At 38.2% G+C, this 20,128-nt stretch overlaps 1 protein-coding gene across 1 annotated transcript; it reads right to left on the reverse strand.

Annotated features, from left to right (window-relative positions):
• Positions 1–7,984: 7,984 nt before the first annotated feature.
• Positions 7,985–11,489, reverse strand: LOC129738244 (uncharacterized). Its single transcript, XM_055729431.1, has 2 exons — positions 9,462–11,489; positions 7,985–8,050 (listed from the first exon to the last, which is right to left on the reverse strand). Exons 1-2 carry the CDS (start codon positions 11,487–11,489, stop codon positions 7,985–7,987), a joined length of 2,094 nt encoding a protein of 697 aa, XP_055585406.1.
• Positions 11,490–20,128: the final 8,639 nt, after the last annotated feature.

The raw sequence follows: 20,128 nt of genomic DNA on the forward strand, positions 1-20,128 counted from the left end.
TACCATCACGGTCCCGCTTGGTTCTGCTTTGACTTACAATGTAACGGAAGGGAGAAACAGAGGGATATTCCACAAATGGGAAGACCTTCTCATCGGAGTCCTACCTAAAGTGGCAACAGTTTATGACGACATGACGAGTCCAAATCCACAATAGGACTCCCCGGCTTCCGCTGGCTTTAACTTTCCCGTTTGATGGTTTGTTCAACAGTTCGAAATCGATACGAACAACCGATTAGGCTGAAGGAAGAAAAAAAAAACGGCGCTCCGTTCCGAGGAAAACTCATAATGGTGAAAGCATTTTGCTGATTTTCTCATATTTGTCTGGAACGATTGTAAGTAGAGGTACGTAGTTACTGCGAACTTCTTCCCATCGTGTGCCCTTTTAATGGCTATTGTAAGTCCCCTGGGAATTGATCTGGTTGCTGCTGATGGCCGAGCCCGGCAGTTGGACATATCGTGGATCGAACATTAAATTGGACTTTTGGCATTCGAGGACGGCGCTGTTTAATTGTCAGTTATGTGGATGATGCTGATTGAGCTTGGATGATTCACAGCGCTATAAACAATGGCGGACTCTGTGATCGCACAATCTCAATGGACAGTCATAATCCGGGACTCGAAGGTTGTGGTACTTTATGTAGTTGGTAGCTCAAGTTATTACAATGAACGCCAGTCATTTAACAACCTGTGAATTTAGTATAGTTATAACATTTTATAAACTCGACGTTTTTCGACGCCCGGATGTAATGACAGGCATAACGGCGGATAATAGCCATAAAATCGGTGATCACGACCGCAATCTGGTCGATCGGCATAAAAGGAGTGCGTCCTCAAGAAATGCATTCCAGTTTCGGGCAGCTCGGTTTTGGAGCGGTGCGAAAAGATAAGAGAAAATGAGATAGAATGAGCTGTTCTGTTAAGGTGTGTTGCTTTCATCTGAATTTTATTAAGATGTTATCGGTAAATTAGTGATTCAAGTATTTTATTAAGGCCGAGTTGTTCTTTGCAGTGTGGTTTATAAATAGTAAGGGTGTTACCAACTGATTTGGAGATAAAATAAAACTATAAATTGCAATAAAAATTCAAGAAGACGTTACATTTTTTGAAAAAACTACACAAATTAGACTTCAGTTTTTCAGATCTTTCAAAAAATCAAATACTAAAAACGGATCTTTAGGCGGATCTTGTTTTGTTGGTTTTAGACCATCTCACTGGGTCAAAATTTGCTGTGTACCTACCTACCATATTTAAAATAAAAAATTGAACATTTTTGTGGAGAAATGAATCATACTGTGAAAGTTGAATTTTCAGGGCATAGATGAAATGAAAATTGATGTTGAAAAACATGCAAAAAATCGCCTTGTCTCCCGGTAAGACTTGAATCCACATCTTGCGCCTCTCCGAGGCCCATGTAAAGGATGATACGGGGATAGTTAGTATACAATTCAGGAAAAATATTCAGTTAGGCTTACGCTTTTCCAAATTCGAATTGCCGGGCCTTACGCGTACCACTACATGGCCTTTTTACCGTAATGGCAAGATACCCAATCCGTCCAAAACAGTACGGAACAACCGTGTTTCATGTGCTTGAAAATATCTGCTACCTTTCCCTTTCCTTTTGCCGTATAAAACTCCTGTCCCGGAAGCTGCTTGTAGTCGGCTTTGACGTAGGTTTCGTCGTCCATTACCACGCAGTCAAACTTCGTCAGCATCGTCGTGTACAGCCTCCGGGATCTCGCTTTGTCGTATTTTGTTTATCATCGCGATTTGGAGTCATTACCTTCTTGTAAGTCGATAGTCCGGCTCGTTTTTTGGCTCTATGCACGGTTGTAGACGAAACACCCAGCTTATTAGCGGCATCTCGGAGAGAAAGGTTAGGGTTGCGCTTGAAACTACCGGCAACTCTCTTTGTCGTCTCAGTGGCTTCCGGTTTTCGATTTCCCCCCGATCCAGACTTCCTGGCTGTCGACAAACGTTCCTCAAAAAATTCAATTACATTTGTAACGGTTGATTTGGCAATTTTTAGCGATTTTGCCAGCTTTGCGTGCGAGTATCTCAGATTTTTGTGATGCGAGAGCAAAATTTTGATACGCTGCTTTTCTTCCTTGGACGGCATCTTGACTACTGAAGAGTGAATTCCAAAATCAAAATAGGAGCAACATTCTACACACACACACCCCTTCAAAATGAGGGATGTTCAGGTTTTTTAAATGCAAAATTGAAAGAAATACGTCAAGTTGATATTGACCAAATTTTGTCCATATCACCCTTTATTAAAATTCGATTACAGGAAACAACCTGACGTATTGGGTCAAGATAAAAGATTTCTTGATGCCAGCCAAGGTGTGCATCAACTGTGCGGATTTCAGCGGCTAGACTACGCCGTCACGGGCCTGCCTTTTATTCGATGTCCGTTTGGATTCTAGTCAAGCGCCTTTCTACAAATCTCGTTCTTATCTCTTCGCATCTTGTGCCGAATCAATATCCACCTACTGGTCCAGAATCTCGATTGTCCAGTGCCTTTTAATGACATGACGCCTTTTAATGACGGCGATAGAGTTCCACTTTGAGATCCAATTGCCAGACCACCAAGCGCGAATGATGTTACGCAGGCAGCGATTTACCAAAACTTGCAGTTTCCGCGTCGTTTCCGCATATGCGCATCAAGTTTCGCACCCGTACAACTGTACAGATTCAACGTTCGAGTTGAAGATTCGGATTTTAATTTCTAGAGAGCTCTGACATGACCGCCAAATGTTTCGGAGACTCTCAAACACAAATCGTGCTTTTCTGATCAGGGTTTCGTTGTCTTTCTTGGAACCACCATCAGACGTTATCTTGCTGCCAAGTTACTGGAAGCACTCCACTTTCATCGACTTGGTCTTCCCAACATTGACTTTGAGACCTACTGTCTTGGAGCGTTCGTTGAGGTCGTCGATTTTGCTCTGCATGTCTTGTTGTCTTTAGGCGAGCAAAACAATATCGTCAGCCAAGTCAAAATTGTTCAGCTACTCCATTGTCGTAGAATTACACGGCAATCTTTGGTTTGGTTTACAGTCAATCGATCCAGTCAAGATCTCATCTCATCGATGAGAGATTTCGCTGCAAACCAACCAGTGCGCTCCAGATTATGGGACTCTTACCAAGTGTCCGGCTCACATCCACGTCCAGGTGATCGAAGGCTGTTTGGTTTACAGCCTCACTTCTGAGTCCTTCATCAACGCCCTGAAATGCATCGTTTGTCGACGAGGTCGTGTGGCTGACATCTACTGCGACAACGCTCTGACTTTTGTTGGGGCCAACCGGTGCCTGCAAGAATTTAAACAAGATTTTGTAACCAGCATAACCTTTTCTGCCTAGTTTAGCTGGAGTCTTTAATGAAAGCCCGTACTATGCAAGGAAGCGCCTTAGTGAGCAACGAAGGAGGCCACCCGACATTTCCTGGCACACCACCAACCAGCGCGATTAGGACAACGTGATCGTATTTAACGAATAGACAATACCAATACGGCATGATGGGAGGAATCTATGGATGTACCACAAAGCCTTTGACCTGAAATCGGGGTCAAAGACCACATGTAGGATACGCTTCATTTGGATGGAAGCTCTCGACGAAGCCACACAATTCTGCGAACGCCAATAAGCAACAGTGAAGAGCGTTCGAACATCCAGGTAGAAATCTGATTGCACCTCTGCCTTGCCAGCATCCGTCAATCTGTGCTAGCCGTTCTAGGGGTTGAACCTACCAGCATCCGTCTACTTTGCTGGACGTCATTGGGTCTGTGCTGTTCCTAGTCTCCATTAGCCGTGTGTGTCGACCATTTTCACCATAATTCCCCCCTCGTGGTGTTCGGAATTGATGTTGTGCAACCAGGCAGCCATCAACAATCGACGGCCTGGACGTCAGAGGTGGACCAGCCGTGAAGGTAGTGTCAGAGGCAAGTTGTTGACCCGTTGTCCTTACCTCTTGCCGACGTTCAAGGGTCCTTCTTGCACGCGTTATCTGGGACAAGTCATTCTGTGGCCCACAGGTCTCTGCTGTTCCCGCTCGCCGCCTATAAGACGCAAGCATCAGATAGGACAACCCAATACACCCTAGGGGAAAGCGCTAGTGAGCATGTTTGTGAGAGAAATAAAGGTGGAAACTGTACAACGCGTATTTAAGGTATTTCCTTGTTCTAAAATCTAAGAGTGTGCCGATACTGAGTCTTAGAGGAGGGTTCTTGTTCGGCTGAGCAGTCTGAGGAATCGTCAGTTACAACTTCAACAAGATACATAGCTCCGATGAAATCTGCACTCACTGTGCTGATACTAGGATTATTTTCCATTTCAACCCAGCTCGATCTCCACACTTCGGTGGCATTTTATCCACTGACCACACTGCACTGGCTCGATTTCGATTTATGGATGCTAGAAAAATTAACTAGCAATGTCGATACCAGAGGCGCTTCGATCGATGTTGTAGCCAGGTTTCTCTCCCTGAGGTGGACATCAGTGAACTTCCACCCAATAAATGCAACAGATGCAACAGCAAGTTCAACACTTCTGTCAGCCTTGGTCAAGAGATTACATCGGCTAGCTTCAAAACCGCCAGAAGTGACGTGTAGTTCGCCCCAATATTTCGGAGGTCACGTTGATCCACATGAAGAAAGATAACGGTTCACCGCTGAACGGTAAGATCGGCCGATCCGAGAAGGTTTTCCCCGGAGACGATGGTCGAGTACGTGTGATCACGACAAAACAGCCAAGAACTTCTATCGCAGAGATGTGATGGAAATCTTTCCGTTACCGATCGAAGAACCTACTACTTTGGCTCCGAAGGAAAGCATCTCGGATCCGACGACTCAGATGGTGGCGACAGACGAATCGGTACCGAAAAGACGACTCAAAGCCCGGATATAACGATAAGGCCCGACACGCTTTCGGATCTTAGCACGTGGCTTAAGCGCCACCTCCGAATGGAAAACCACCTACCCTTTCCAGGTTTTCCCAACTGATGAGCCTCGGTCGCGAATTCTTTTTGATTCCCTATTTTGGGAAAGAAGCGGATGGAACTCTCAAAAAGGATTTGTACTTCGACCTCTGAGGGACGCCCCGGAGTCGAAATGTACCCAGAGAAAATAAGTGTAAGTTCATCATCATTACTCTTATTATTTAATATATTTGTCTAAAATTAAATAACTTTCATTTGATAGTATTCATTTTAGAACTAAAAACTTCACTGAAATGCCATCAATCATTAAAATAAAATATTGTTCATTAATTAGTTCTAAAAATTGCGAGCATTCGAAAACATGTTGTTTCCCAAAAGCTGCAGTTGAACATTTTAGAGTGAAACATAGAATGACAAAATTGAAAAAAAATTAAAAAAATTGACAAAATTGACAAAATTGACAAAAATGACAAAATTGACAAAATTGACAAAATTGACAATATTGACAAAATTGACAAAATTGAATAAATTGACAAAATTGACCAAATTGAATCGAATTTACAAAATTGATGAAACTGACAAAAATGTCATAATTGAAAAAAAATTCGATATTGAATAATATTGAAAAAAGTTGACAAAAATGACAAAAATGACAAAAATGACAAAAATGACAAAAATGACAAAAATGACAAAAATGACAAAAATGACAAAAATGACAAAAATGACAAAAATGACAAAAATGACAAAAATGACAAAAATGACAAAAATGACAAAAATGACAAAAATGACAAAAATGACAAAAATGACAAAAATGACAAAAATGACAAAAATGACAAAAATGACAAAAATGACAAAAATGACAAAAATGACAAAAATGACAAAAATGACAAAAATGACAAAAATGACAAAAATGACAAAAATGACAAAAATGACAAAAATGACAAAAATGACAAAAATGACAAAAATGACAAAAATGACAAAAATGACAAAAATGACAAAAATGACAAAAATGACAAAAATGACAAAAATGACAAAAATGACAAAAATGACAAAAATGACAAAAATGACAAAAATGACAAAAATGACAAAAATGACAAAAATGACAAAAATGACAAAAATGACAAAATTGACAAAAATGACAAAAATGACAAAAATGACATAAATGACATAAATGACAAAAATGACATAAATGACAAAAATGACAAAAATGACAAAAATGACAAAAATGACAAAAATGACAAAAATGACAAAAATGACAAAAATGACAAAAATGACAAAAATGACAAAAATGACAAAAATGACAAAAATGACAAAAATGACAAAAATGACAAAAATGACAAAAATGACAAAAATGACAAAAATGACAAAAATGACAAAAATGACAAAAATGACAAAAATGACAAAAATGACAAAAATGACAAAAATGACAAAAATGACAAAAATGACAAAAATGACAAAAATGACAAAAATGACAAAAATGACAAAAATGACAAAAATGACAAAAATGACAAAAATGACAAAAATGACAAAAATGACAAAAATGACAAAAATGACAAAAATGACAAAAATGACTGTTAGGGCCAATCCCTAAAGGCGCACTGGTTCAGAACAACCGCGGAAGTTTCCAGACGTGATAGTTCGGATATTAAATCACGGCACGACACTTAGCAGGTGATACGATTACACGGGAACATTTATTTAATAAATTAGAACAAAAAACGCTTAACTCGATTGATCATAAGTGGACTGTATTGAAAACTAGACAAACGACCGACCGACACGGGTGATACACTGCTTCTAATTCTATCCCTATTGTCTCCCTACTAGCAGATCGGTCATCGGTGATTCTTTTTCCCACGCTGCTCACACGCACTTTTGTTCTGACCACTGCTGATACGTGTGGCAATAATTGATGCTGCTTGTAGCTGAGGTTGTTATTTCTGCAGCTGAGGTGATCGTCGCTTGGCTCGCGCTGCTGATGTTTTGGCGCGAACAATGACAAAAATGACAAAAATGACAAAATTGACAAAAATGACAAAAATGACAAAAATGACATAAATGACAAAAATGACATAAATGACAAAAATGACAAAAATGACAAAAATGACAAAAATGACAAAAATGACAAAAATGACAAAAATGACAAAAATGACAAAAATGACAAAAATGACAAAAATGACAAAAATGACAAAAATGACAAAAATGACAAAAATGACAAAAATGACAAAAATGACAAAAATGACAAAAATGACAAAAATGACAAAAATGACAAAAATGACAAAAATGACAAAAATGACAAAAATGACAAAAATGACAAAAATGACAAAAATGACAAAAATGACAAAAATGACAAAAATGACAAAAATGACAAAAATGACAAAAATGACAAAAATGACAAAAATGACAAAAATGACAAAAATGACAAAAATGACAAAAATGACAAAAATGACAAAAATGACAAAAATGACAAAAATGACAAAAATGACTGTTAGGGCCAATCCCTAAAGGCGCACTGGTTCAGAACAACCGCGGAAGTTTCCAGACGTGATAGTTCGGATATTAAATCACGGCACGACACTTAGCAGGTGATACGATTACACGGGAACATTTATTTAATAAATTAGAACAAAAAACGCTTAACTCGATTGATCATAAGTGGACTGTATTGAAAACTAGACAAACGACCGACCGACACGGGTGATACACTGCTTCTAATTCTATCCCTATTGTCTCCCTACTAGCAGATCGGTCATCGGTGATTCTTTTTCCCACGCTGCTCACACGCACTTTTGTTCTGACCACTGCTGATACGTGTGGCAATAATTGATGCTGCTTGTAGCTGAGGTTGTTATTTCTGCAGCTGAGGTGATCGTCGCTTGGCTCGCGCTGCTGATGTTTTGGCGCGAACATACCGCCCGCCTTGAGTTCACTCAACACGAAATCTTCCATCAGTATCGACTTGGACCACATCTCGATAAGGTTGTTACGTTCTCAAAGACACCATCTAACTGATATTCAACATGCTGTCATCAACTGCGATGAACCATACTCTCATACACTGATGCCATCCGAATAGTTGCGCTCGATTGTAGGGTAAATCTGATGCCTGAAGTGTTCCTGTTGGAGACGGAAACGGTTGATACTGGGTCGATTGAAAAATATTTGGAACATAACTTGCGCTGTGGCCCCCAGGCATTCACGAAGAGTAAACTTCGCTAAAAGCCACAGTTCGCCCCTTTCGGGGGCTGCAGATGCTCAAAGTGTTCCAACAGTCGTGTGGGTGTCCTCAGATATGGCGCGTTCCAAACAGTACCCTGTTGAATATATAAAAAAGACTATTCTTCCGTGCTTCTAGTGGTTTGGGAAAACATAACTTTGAAATCGCCCCCTGGCATCGACGGCTGATATGCCGCTCCTAGCCAAATGCGCCCCAACTGGGGGCATACTTATCTGAAGATTATATAGCGATCTGGATAAACTCTCCGGTCTGGTTAGGTCGTTTTGGATGATCTGATGAAACAACAATACGTTGGTATCCGAAATATATAAAATACGATAAACATAACTTAGAAATTGGCCCCCTGGCAATGGTGACTGGTTAAGCCACCGTACGCCAATGGATGCCCCTATGGGGGCTTACTCAGCTTGTGTGATGAAACAAACGGTGATTTACTGTAATATTGAGTCCACATCATCGATGGTGTGGCATCAGTGGTAACGATCCTGATCTTCTTAGAAGCCGTGTAAAGTATAATACCCTGGCGGAGGGAAAAGAACTGTAGAATTCCGCAAATAAACAGACAAGGTGAACTTATCTTATCTGTTGGCCCCCTGGCAATACGGCTAATACGCCGCCAGTGCCAACAGTACCCCTCATGGGGGCAGAAAAAACATTTTATGTTGAACGAATGAAGGGAGTAAACGATGATCAGGTCAGGGCGTGGTCCATAGCATGGTGACGTCCGATACTTATGGTGCTACTCGTGGTGCTGTGTACAACCCTGGCGAAGGAAAAACACTGTATGTTCCGCAAACGAATAGAGGGATTGAACGTAACTTATCAGTCGGCCCCCTGACAATACGGCTGATACGCCGACAGTGCCAAAAGTGCCCCTCATGGGGGCGAAAAATACTTATTTTAATATGATTCTCCAGGACTCGTGTTGACGATGATGATATACTAAGACTCCGACGCATTTTACAAAGAAGCAGGTGTGAGATCGTTATGAAGTGATTAAAAGTGTATCATTGTATTTCGTTGTTCTCTCCGGAGAAGTCGCATAATCCGTGGAGTTTCCATGCAATTCCCTTTCTGCAGAATTCGACCCACCCATCGGGGTATACATTTGCTGCAGTATTCATCCAATTTGTCCCGCAATTTCAGCCAATAGGTACTGGTGTTCATGTTTGTATTTTTCATCGCAAGAAACTTTCCTTTCCAAAGTTCTTGGAGAAACATATTAAGAAAAACAAAGGGTACACTCGCAAAACCATGAAAGTAGCAAAAACAGGCAGTATTGAATGTTACCAGAAGGAAAAGAGAGAGAATAGAACTCCAACATGATATCTCAAAATGAGGCAGATCATTCGCTATTTTTCCAGTTGACATCATGGCGTTGTAAGAAACAACTGTTTCTTCTGGAAGCTCTCCTGCGACAATCCACCCCAGATGAGAATTCTGTAGGATTGGGCCGGCATCATTAATCTTCATCTGGTTCGGCAGCAGAACTTCGTAAAATGTAGAAACTCCTATCACGAGATCAACGGGGCTTGATTTGTTGAAATTGGGATCTGCAAGGCTGACCGAAGGTGGCAATCTCCAGCTACTAACGTCAATGCTTGTTTGGGGCAAATCCAACGTGATTTGTGGTAGCACAAACAATTTCGTCTCGGTGGTCGTAAATGAAGATTTGGTGGACACAATACGAGCTAGGACAGATTCTTTCGAAAGAGTTGTGGACCCTCCAACACCTTTTACGGGAAGACTTTCTTGAACACGGACAAAATTCAGCTTCTTTGACAAATCTTCGGTAATTAAAGATATTTGAGACCCATTGTCCAACAATGCACGGGCTAAAACTGTGTTTCCACTGCTATCAGCTAGCATAACGACCGCTGTCGATAGAATAGCAGTGCGGGTGTTCTGTTGTGTACTGAGTAGAGTAGAAGTGTGGTGGCTAGTAGTGGGTGTGTTTGTGGGAGGTGGCTGTTGTGTAAGTTGTGAGGTGTTCTGTGGAGATTGGTTGCTTTCCATCCGGGACTGAGGCTGATGTGTATAAGGTTCCCTTCTTGATTGACTGTCCGCGCGTTGAGGTCTTCGTGGGTCTTGAGCGAAGTTCTGCACGTTGAATGGGTTGTTTTGGTTGGGAGAATACGGGTGCAAAAGATTGTGATGATATTGTCCACACTTCGAACAGGTTCCTTGCGAGCAGTCAGCAGTAAAATGTCCGGAATTTAAACAATTCAAACAGAGCCCTAATCTGCGCACCAAAAACTTCCGGTCAATAATCCGCATCCTGCTAAATCTAATGCATTGCTCTGCGTTGTGTCTTCCGTTGTGACAAATAGGGCAGAATCCCTCTGATGTGGCTGTGCTGTGACTGATGGTAGCTCTTGTGTTTTGATTTTCGCCGCTTCGACTGGCCGTTGACTGTAGGATCGCGCAATGATTTTCCAGGAACTCAAACATGGCTTCATAGGTAGGTACATTTTTGGAAGCATGGTGAGTTTCCCAAAGACGGTAGGTTTCGGCATCCAATTTTTGCGAGAGCATAAACGCCAATAATGTACTCCAATCACTTGTTCTCTGGCCTAGTTTTTCTAACTGTTGAAGATTGATTTTAAACGCCGACAATAGTGCATTCAACGCTTCATAACATTCTGCGCCCATGGCAGGTGTGGCAAATAGAGCCTTCATATTCTCCTGTGCAATCAACTTGTGATTTTCAAATTTGGATTCAAGCGTGCTCCACGCTAGGCTGTAATTCGTTGCTGAAACTTGAATTTGATTGATATGGAGAAGCGCGTCGTTTCTCAATGACGTCCGGAGGTAGTTGAACTTATCCATATCATTTAGTTGGATGTTATCATGAATCAGCGACTTGAAGTTGTCCCGGAAATTGATCCAATCTAACAGTTTTCCAGAGAAAGTTGGCAGCTGAAGCTCCGGATATTTTGTGTGACACGGCAAAACTGTGTCGGAAACAGAGGATTGTGTTGATCGTGCGGGAATCGACTCCATTTTCGACAGCAGCTGTTGTTTCAATGAAAAATACCGTGTCACGAATCCCTTGTACACCTTCTTGCTTTCCCTTTTCCGAACTTCCATCTTTCGATCGCTGTCTTCCGAATCCTCTTCAAGGTTTTCCAGAAGCATTTCTATTTTAACACGTAGATCACAAAACTTTTCATAAGCCTCGTCCAATTTAGCCAGCCGTGGTTGAAGTGAACCTTGATCCCGATCATCGTCGTAATCTTGAAGAAAATCTTCAAAACTCTCTAGCAAGTTCCACAAGATCCGTTCTTGCTTGGATAGATGTCGCAAATCGTTATTCATTTTATAAAACACAACACTTTTCACAAAAACACTCCCGAGACCTCAAACGGCGATAAATTGACTTATTTGACAGGCAAATGTTAGTTTACCGATACTTGTATCGTAGTATAATTAATTTAGAGCTTTTATGCACTAAGCGGCTGCTCAAAGTCTACCGGAGGAAGCTTATCAGAATCTCCACTATTCTTAAAATTTAGGCAAATCATGCAAGCCTGATTCAGCCACCTCAACCATTTAATCGCGTATTCACACTCACACTCTATCTACTAGTACTTATCTTGTATCCTATCGTGGTGTCCTTTGGCAAACGACGAATCCTTCTGCAACAGTAACGTGATCAACCTTTACTCCAAAATGCGATTTTGTAATTCGATGTATCCAGCCGGCTGTTGTTTTCTTCAGGAATTAAATTCCACCACTCACTAAATGCAACTTTAAAAGTGCTTAAAAACCACCAATTTGCATCACTTTACATGTGCCACTCCATGAGGGCTTTTCAACCACAAGATGTCAAGAAAAATATCTATACTTCTGGGGTGTTTTCTATGGTTTCACTTTTCATTTCAAGCCCACCCGGGGGAAGGAATTGCCGTTCAAGAGAAGCACACACTTTGGTAGAGAACCGCCCGCCAATCAGGCTGCCCAAGTGCACTTTTATACGGTAAACCCGAGCCCGCGATTGAAAAAAATAGGGATAATCCCAAGCCACCCGATTGAAATAGGGACTTGCACAAAATGGGGCAAACCCAAGCCAAGCCGACTAGCACAAAAGCACTTGTTCACACAAAGCGTTCACACAGGAAAACGCGCACAAACTCCGCGGTTTAATCCGGTTCGAAGGACCAAATGTTAGGGCCAATCCCTAAAGGCGCACTGGTTCAGAACAACCGCGGAAGTTTCCAGACGTGATAGTTCGGATATTAAATCACGGCACGACACTTAGCAGGTGATACGATTACACGGGAACATTTATTTAATAAATTAGAACAAAAAACGCTTAACTCGATTGATCATAAGTGGACTGTATTGAAAACTAGACAAACGACCGACCGACACGGGTGATACACTGCTTCTAATTCTATCCCTATTGTCTCCTACCACTGCTGATACGTGTGGCAATAATTGATGCTGCTTGTAGCTGAGGTTGTTATTTCTGCAGCTGAGGTGATCGTCGCTTGGCTCGCGCTGCTGATGTTTTGGCGCGAACAATGACAAAAATGACAAAAATGACAAAATTGACAAAAATGACAAAAATGACAAAAATGACATAAATGACAAAAATGACATAAATGACAAAAATGACAAAAATGACAAAAATGACAAAAATGACAAAAATGACAAAAATGACAAAAATGACAAAAATGACAAAAATGACAAAAATGACAAAAATGACAAAAATGACAAAAATGACAAAAATGACAAAAATGACAAAAATGACAAAAATGACAAAAATGACAAAAATGACAAAAATGACAAAAATGACAAAAATGACAAAAATGACAAAAATGACAAAAATGACAAAAATGACAAAAATGACAAAAATGACAAAAATGACAAAAATGACAAAAATGACAAAAATGACAAAAATGACAAAAAACAAAAAATGACAAAAATGACAAAATTGACAAAATTGACAAAAATGACAAAAATGACAAAAATGACAAAAATGACAAAAATGACAAAACTGACAAAATTGACAAAATTGACAAAATTGACAAAATTGACAAAATTGACAAAATTGACAAAATTGACAAAATTAACAAAATTGACAAAAAGGACAAAAATGACAAAATTGACAAAATTGACAAAATTGACAAAATTGACAAAATTGACAAAATTGACAAAATTGACAAAATTGACAAAATTGACAAAATTGACAAAATTGACAAAATTGACAAAATTGACAAAATTGACAAAATTGACAAAATTGACAAAACTGACAAAACTGACAAAACTGACAAAATTGACAAAATTGACAAAATTGACAAAACTGACAAAATTGACAAAATTGACAAAATTGACAAAATTGACAAAATTGACAAAATTGACAAAATTGACAAAATTGACAAAATTGACAAAATTGACAAAATTGACAAAATTGACAAAATTGACAAAATTGACAAAATTGACAAAATTGACAAAAATGACAAAAATGACAAAATTGACAAAATTGACAAAATTGACAAAATTGACAAAATTGACAAAATTGACAAAATTGACAAAATTGACAAAATTGACAAAATTGACAAAATTGACAAAATTGACAAAATTGACAAAATTGACAAAATTGACAAAATTGACAAAATTGACTTGAATGACATAATTGACAAAATTGACAAAATTGACAAAATTGACAAAATTGACAAAAATGACAAAAATGACAAAAATGACAAAAATGACAAAAATGACAAAAATGACAAAAATGACAAAAATGACAAAAATGACAAAAATGACAAAAATGACAAAAATGACAAAAATGACAAAAATGACAAAAATGACAAAAATGACAAAAATGACAAAAATGACAAAAATGACAAAATTGACAAAATTGACAAAAATGACAAAATTGACAAAAATGACAAAAATGACAAAAATGACAAAAATGACAAAAATGACAAAAATGACAAAAATGACAAAACTGACAAAATTGACAAAATTGACAAAATTGACAAAATTGACAAAATTGACAAAATTGACAAAATTAACAAAATTGACAAAAAGGACAAAAATGACAAAATTGACAAAATTGACAAAATTGACAAAATTGACAAAATTGACAAAATTGACAAAATTGACAAAATTGACAAAATTGACAAAATTGACAAAATTGACAAAATTGACAAAATTGACAAAATTGACAAAATTGACAAAATTGACAAAATTGACAAAATTGACAAAATTGACAAAATTGACAAAACTGACAAAACTGACAAAATTGACAAAATTGACAAAATTGACAAAATGACAAAATGACAAAATGACAAAAATGACAAAAATGACAAAATGACAAAATGACAAAAATGACAAAAATGACAAAAATGACAAAATGACAAAAATGACAAAAATGACAAAAATGACAAAAATGACAAAAATGACAAAAATGACAAAAATGACAAAAATGACAAAAATGACAAAAATGACAAAAATGACAAAAATGACAAAAATGACAAAAATGACAAAAATGACAAAAATGACAAAAATGACAAAAATGACAAAAATGACAAAAATGACAAAAATGACAAAAATGACAAAAATGACAAAATGACAAAATGACAAAAATGACAAAAATGACAAAAATGACAAAAATGACAAAAATGACAAAAATGACAAAAATGACAAAAATGACAAAAATGACAAAAATGACAAAAATGACAAAAATGACAAAAATGACAAAAATGACAAAAATGACAAAAATGACAAAAATGACAAAAATGACAAAATGACAAAAATGACAAAAATGACAAAAATGACAAAAATGACAAAAATGACAAAAATGACAAAATGACAAAAATGACAAAAAATGACAAAAATGACAAAAATGACAAAAATGACAAAAATGACAAAATGACAAAAATGACAAAAATGACAAAAATGACAAAAATGACAAAAATGACAAAAATGACAAAAATGACAAAAATGACAAAAATGACAAAAATGACAAAAATGACAAAAATGACAAAAATGACAAAAATGACAAAAATGACAAAATGACAAAAATGACAAAAATGACAAAAATGACAAAATGACAAAAATGACAAAAATGACAAAAATGACAAAAATGACAAAATGACAAAAATGACAAAAATGACAAAAATGACAAAATGACAAAAATGACAAAAATGACAAAAATGACAAAAATGACAAAAATGACAAAAATGACAAAAATGACAAAATGACAAAAATGACAAAAATGACAAAAATGACAAAAATGACAAAATTGACAAATTGACAAAAATGACAAAAATGACAAAAATGACAAAAATGACAAAAATGACAAAATTGACAAAATTGACAAAATTGACAAAATTGACAAAATTGACAAAATTGACAAAATTGACAAAATTGACAAAATTGACAAAATTGACAAAATTGACAAAATTGACAAAATTGACAAAATTGACAAAATTGACAAAATTGACAAAATTGACAAAATTGACAAAATTGACAAAATTGACAAAATTGACAAATGACAAAATTGACAAAATTGACAAAACTGACAAAACTGACAAATTGACAAAATTGACAAAATTGACAAAAACGGCAAAATGAAAAATTGAAAATATTGACATTTCAAAGTTGTCAAAATGTTCAATATCTATAGTTATTTCGATCGATTATTGTACCTCACGTTGAAGCATCGTATTTTACTCTAGCAGTTGTAATTTTACTCAATTATTTTTTCAATACATTCGCTTCCTTCACTTGAGAGGTTGAATTATTTGAAATACATGGTTAGGCATCTATTTTAAATTGTTTTCTTCATTTCTATACTTCTATCATTCTATCATTCTATCATTATCTATTTTAAATTGTTTTCTTCATTTCTATACCTCTTCTATTTTATAGATATAAGATCATAATGTCATAGAAACGGGATCATACAAGATATTGAAGAATTCAAACATTCAAAAATTGTCAATTTGTTTCAAATTATGTTATTTATATGAACATTATCCTATCTTTTTCCAGCATTTGCATCCCTAATTTGAGAACACTCACAAAAATCTGTGGTATAAGTTCATTCAATGACCAAAAGAAAAAAAAATTCCAATTCAATTCAAGAAACAAAAGTTTACCAATACCCTTAAACAGATTGTTTCAAAGGTCAGTTGATCTGACTCGAATAAAAGTGTTGTCCCACCAAACAAGCTCATAATAATAAAAATAATAAACTCGAACCTGAATAACAGCCCCACAATGATTTGGAAACGAATAAATTATTCAAATCCCTTGGTCCGATGAGATGAGGAAACTCGTCATTCGAAAGCCTTTCCAATAAACGACGACCCAATCATCGGGGCTCCACAGCATCCATCTGGTCCTTGTTATCCAGCTGTTGTCCAGATCATATGTTCGTTCCAGCGTAAAGAAGACTCCACCAGACGGACCTGGGACTGGGGAATAGCTCATTTTAATGAACCTTTTTTTTCGTGTTATTCCGGGCCGTCAGTCAACCCGCAAACAAACAATAGTGAGCTCACTACCCAGCTAGCCGATTACCTTCTCGCAGTTTGGAGTGCGGGCGCAATATCACGTAACCTTAATCTCTTGCTTCCCCTGGCATCCATCCTCCGGTCTATTTCGCTCTTGGTTGGAACTACCCAGCCAAAGGACGAGCGCGGGCATTGTTTCTCGCGAATCTGTCAAATCGTCCCGGGACCCAGGTCCAGAAAAAAAACAAAAACAAGACGTGGCACCGGATGATGACGACAAAATGCGCCTCTCGAGTAACCCCGGAGACCATTATAAAGCAATATAAATATGCCAATTAGTAGAAATAATACTACTTTATAATAAAATAAAATAAATCATTCAGTTACAGATAGGGAAATCGCTTGTTCTTTTTTTGCTCGGTTTGACGGCTGGAGGGAAGGATTGAAGAAAAGATGCGCAGCAGCACTTGTAGGGGAGAAAAGGTCTAAAAAGAAGGGGGAAGAAAAGTCGTCAACGTTCGAGAATGTGTAAAACTGGCATGTGGAGCTATGTGGTGGCAAAGCAATTCGATCTTGACGGACCAGGGGCATCGAATGGTCCAAACAATTACACATCTTGCATGTTTATTGCCTTCGATGAGTCAGTGTTCAACGTGTTTTCTGATGCAAATTGAATCAAATATTGCCTTATCAAATTGGTTTGAAAAACAACACCGTTAGTCAAAATTTGAAATATTTATTTATAAAGATTAAGTTAGTTAGTAATCTACTTTTGTTGAAAATAAATGAACTGCATTCGTTGATTCATGTCGCAGCTCATATGGTATCCTATCCCTAGCAGCAGTTTAAACTCTATAAGGTTTTGTAAGGAAACGATGGTGAACTACATCAGCTATGTGTAGTGACCGGACGACTAACATTTCAAGAAGAAGAAGTAAGAAAACCGTTCAGTAAGAAAACCGTATTCCGAAAAACGCATGTTTTCGTATCAAACATCGTTTCTTAACTGACTTTTTCTCCAGACGCTCACACTCACATGACGTTTCCTAAAGCTGGAGATATCATCAATACATTCGCAATAGAGTTGTTTTTGACATTTCTTACGCACACTTGCTGAGCGTGTACAGATGAGACGGGACAATTAACCTCCAAAACTCTCGGTACAAAAAAAGGACAGCCGGTCGACAAACATGGTCGTTTTTGAGGTTGATTGTCCCAAAACTAAAAAGTGTTGGTGAAACAACCAGCATAATATCACTAACACTATCAGCGGCAAATAGGACTATTCAACTCTCGATTCTCTTTTTCACTCACGAGAACGGTGGAGTGCGTTCACAAAATAGCTACACATAGGCCGATGACATAGTGAGTGCGATGCGATGCGAATTGGCGGAAAATTTACGGACGCAGCCTATGCGAACTCGAGCGGCGGAACAAATTGACATCTGCTTCGCCGCGTTGAGTATGTCAGGTTTACGCGATTCACATACATTTTCATGAAATGTGGTTCACCGCATTGAATCGCATTCACCGCATCGCATCGCATCGTATTCACTATGTCATCGGCCATACACTGTCAATCTATATGCAGCTTCAATCTATTTGACATACATATTTCGTCATTTAGATAAATACTAAATCCACATACTAATCCTAATCCCTAAACTATGTTTTTAATAATTTTTGTTAAAATGAGGAGCATTTTCCCGTAAAAGTGCAAAAATATCGTGTACTAACATTTCTCTAACTTCGTTGGCGAAAACAGAAGCAGTATGCATTGAAGCGGTCTTCGATTCGATTCACAAGTGTGGAGAGGAAAGCAGCTTCGTGGACAAAAAAATCTAGGTGGGAACCGGGTCCGGTGGACAAAGTTTTGGACCGGAAAGTCATGCGTGCTTACGCCAGTAGTAAGACTGCTCCAGTTCGGGATGTGGCCAAAAAGTAGGAGATTGAGTCTTAATACATATAGCCAAAGTTCGTAAAATATATGATCAACTGCTGTGTGCAAAATGGGTGTGCGACGATAAAACCTATTGCAAGTTTGATTACAAAACGCTTCCGGGTATCACAAGGTCGGGATGGCCAAAGAATTGAAGAGAAGAAGACATCAACTTTTACAGAAATGTTGGCGAAGGATTTGGAAAGCCATATGTGAGTGTGGCAATCTTTCCGAGCCGTTCGTGAATACTGACACAATGAACACAGCTGTTTACGTCCGAGAGTGAGATCTCCCAGTACTGTTTTGGGCTGGGTTTCCACCAGTTCACTACTCAAAGGACACGATGGCTTGGTACCAATCCAACAAAGTCCAAATCGTACCGCGTTAGATGAATCCGTCGAATCGTCCTCAAGCGAGACCAATTGAAACTTTTCGGGCCCATACCAAATCGTACTTCAGAAAACATATGAAGCCTGTAGATCCCAACGAAAACTTTGCAAAAGACTGAAAAAGTGTTCAAAATCATCGTGATTCGCCTGCACATTTTTACATATGTCCAAAATTTATCTTCATCAATCTGTTTTACACCTTGTTTGGTACGTTCTTGAATTATTTGTTCACACATATTAGCTGACAACTTTGCAATGTGACTACGTTTGCTTAGCGAAATTTCAGTCGCGATACCATGCTACGTACACACTAGACATCAAAATATCCCAAATCGTTCCAAGATTCGTCAGTTCAACCGGAGTAACGGACAATTACCTTAAAGAGCAAGATACATACCAATATATGACCGATTCAAGATCCTGGTGAAACATATTTCTAGATGACCAGATACGTTTATATCTGTTCTTTGACCCGATACTGAAGGGAATTTGTAGGAAATAGTTGAAAATTTTCAAACGTTTTGCTTTTAAAAATAAATGAAAAAAATATCTTTCAGTTTCAATTTATTTTCTAAGGAGTGTTCATTTTATAAAACGGACACCTAGATGTTACGATAAGAAGTTTGAAACAAGTTGAGCACCACTGACTTTCAGTGTGTGCTGCACGGCTAACTCTTACCCAAACCACAAATAAGCAAAACCCAAATCATCGTGGATACAATCACAATTTACTCTTACGACATATTAAAAACCTATGCTAGCTTAACTACTCACGGACCCGTTTCCTACCATAGTTCACAAACTTTATATTCCAAACGCAAAACAGTCATATCACAGCTATCGGACGACACAGGTTTATCATAGCTGAATATCACGGGAATATCTGGCAACACTGGCTGGTTGCTCTGCTCCACGGGCACGCACCACTGCCCGGAGCACCTCCGTAGACTATTTCCGGCTGGATCCAAATCGTTGGAATCTCACGACGTCGGGAATTCCGTTCTCAAAAACGAGACTCGAAAAAGCCAGAAGTGGCACAAAAACAAGTCCCGAAAAAATAGAATTTAGTCCTCCAAAACGACCCCGATTGATGCCGTCTTTCCTGCTCAATTTATCGTTCCGACCGTCTGTCGAATGGACTTCTCGGAGCCCGTTGGC

Source organism: Uranotaenia lowii, chromosome 1, assembly GCF_029784155.1.
Source record: "Uranotaenia lowii strain MFRU-FL chromosome 1, ASM2978415v1, whole genome shotgun sequence".
NCBI lineage: Eukaryota > Metazoa > Arthropoda > Insecta > Diptera > Culicidae > Uranotaenia > Uranotaenia lowii.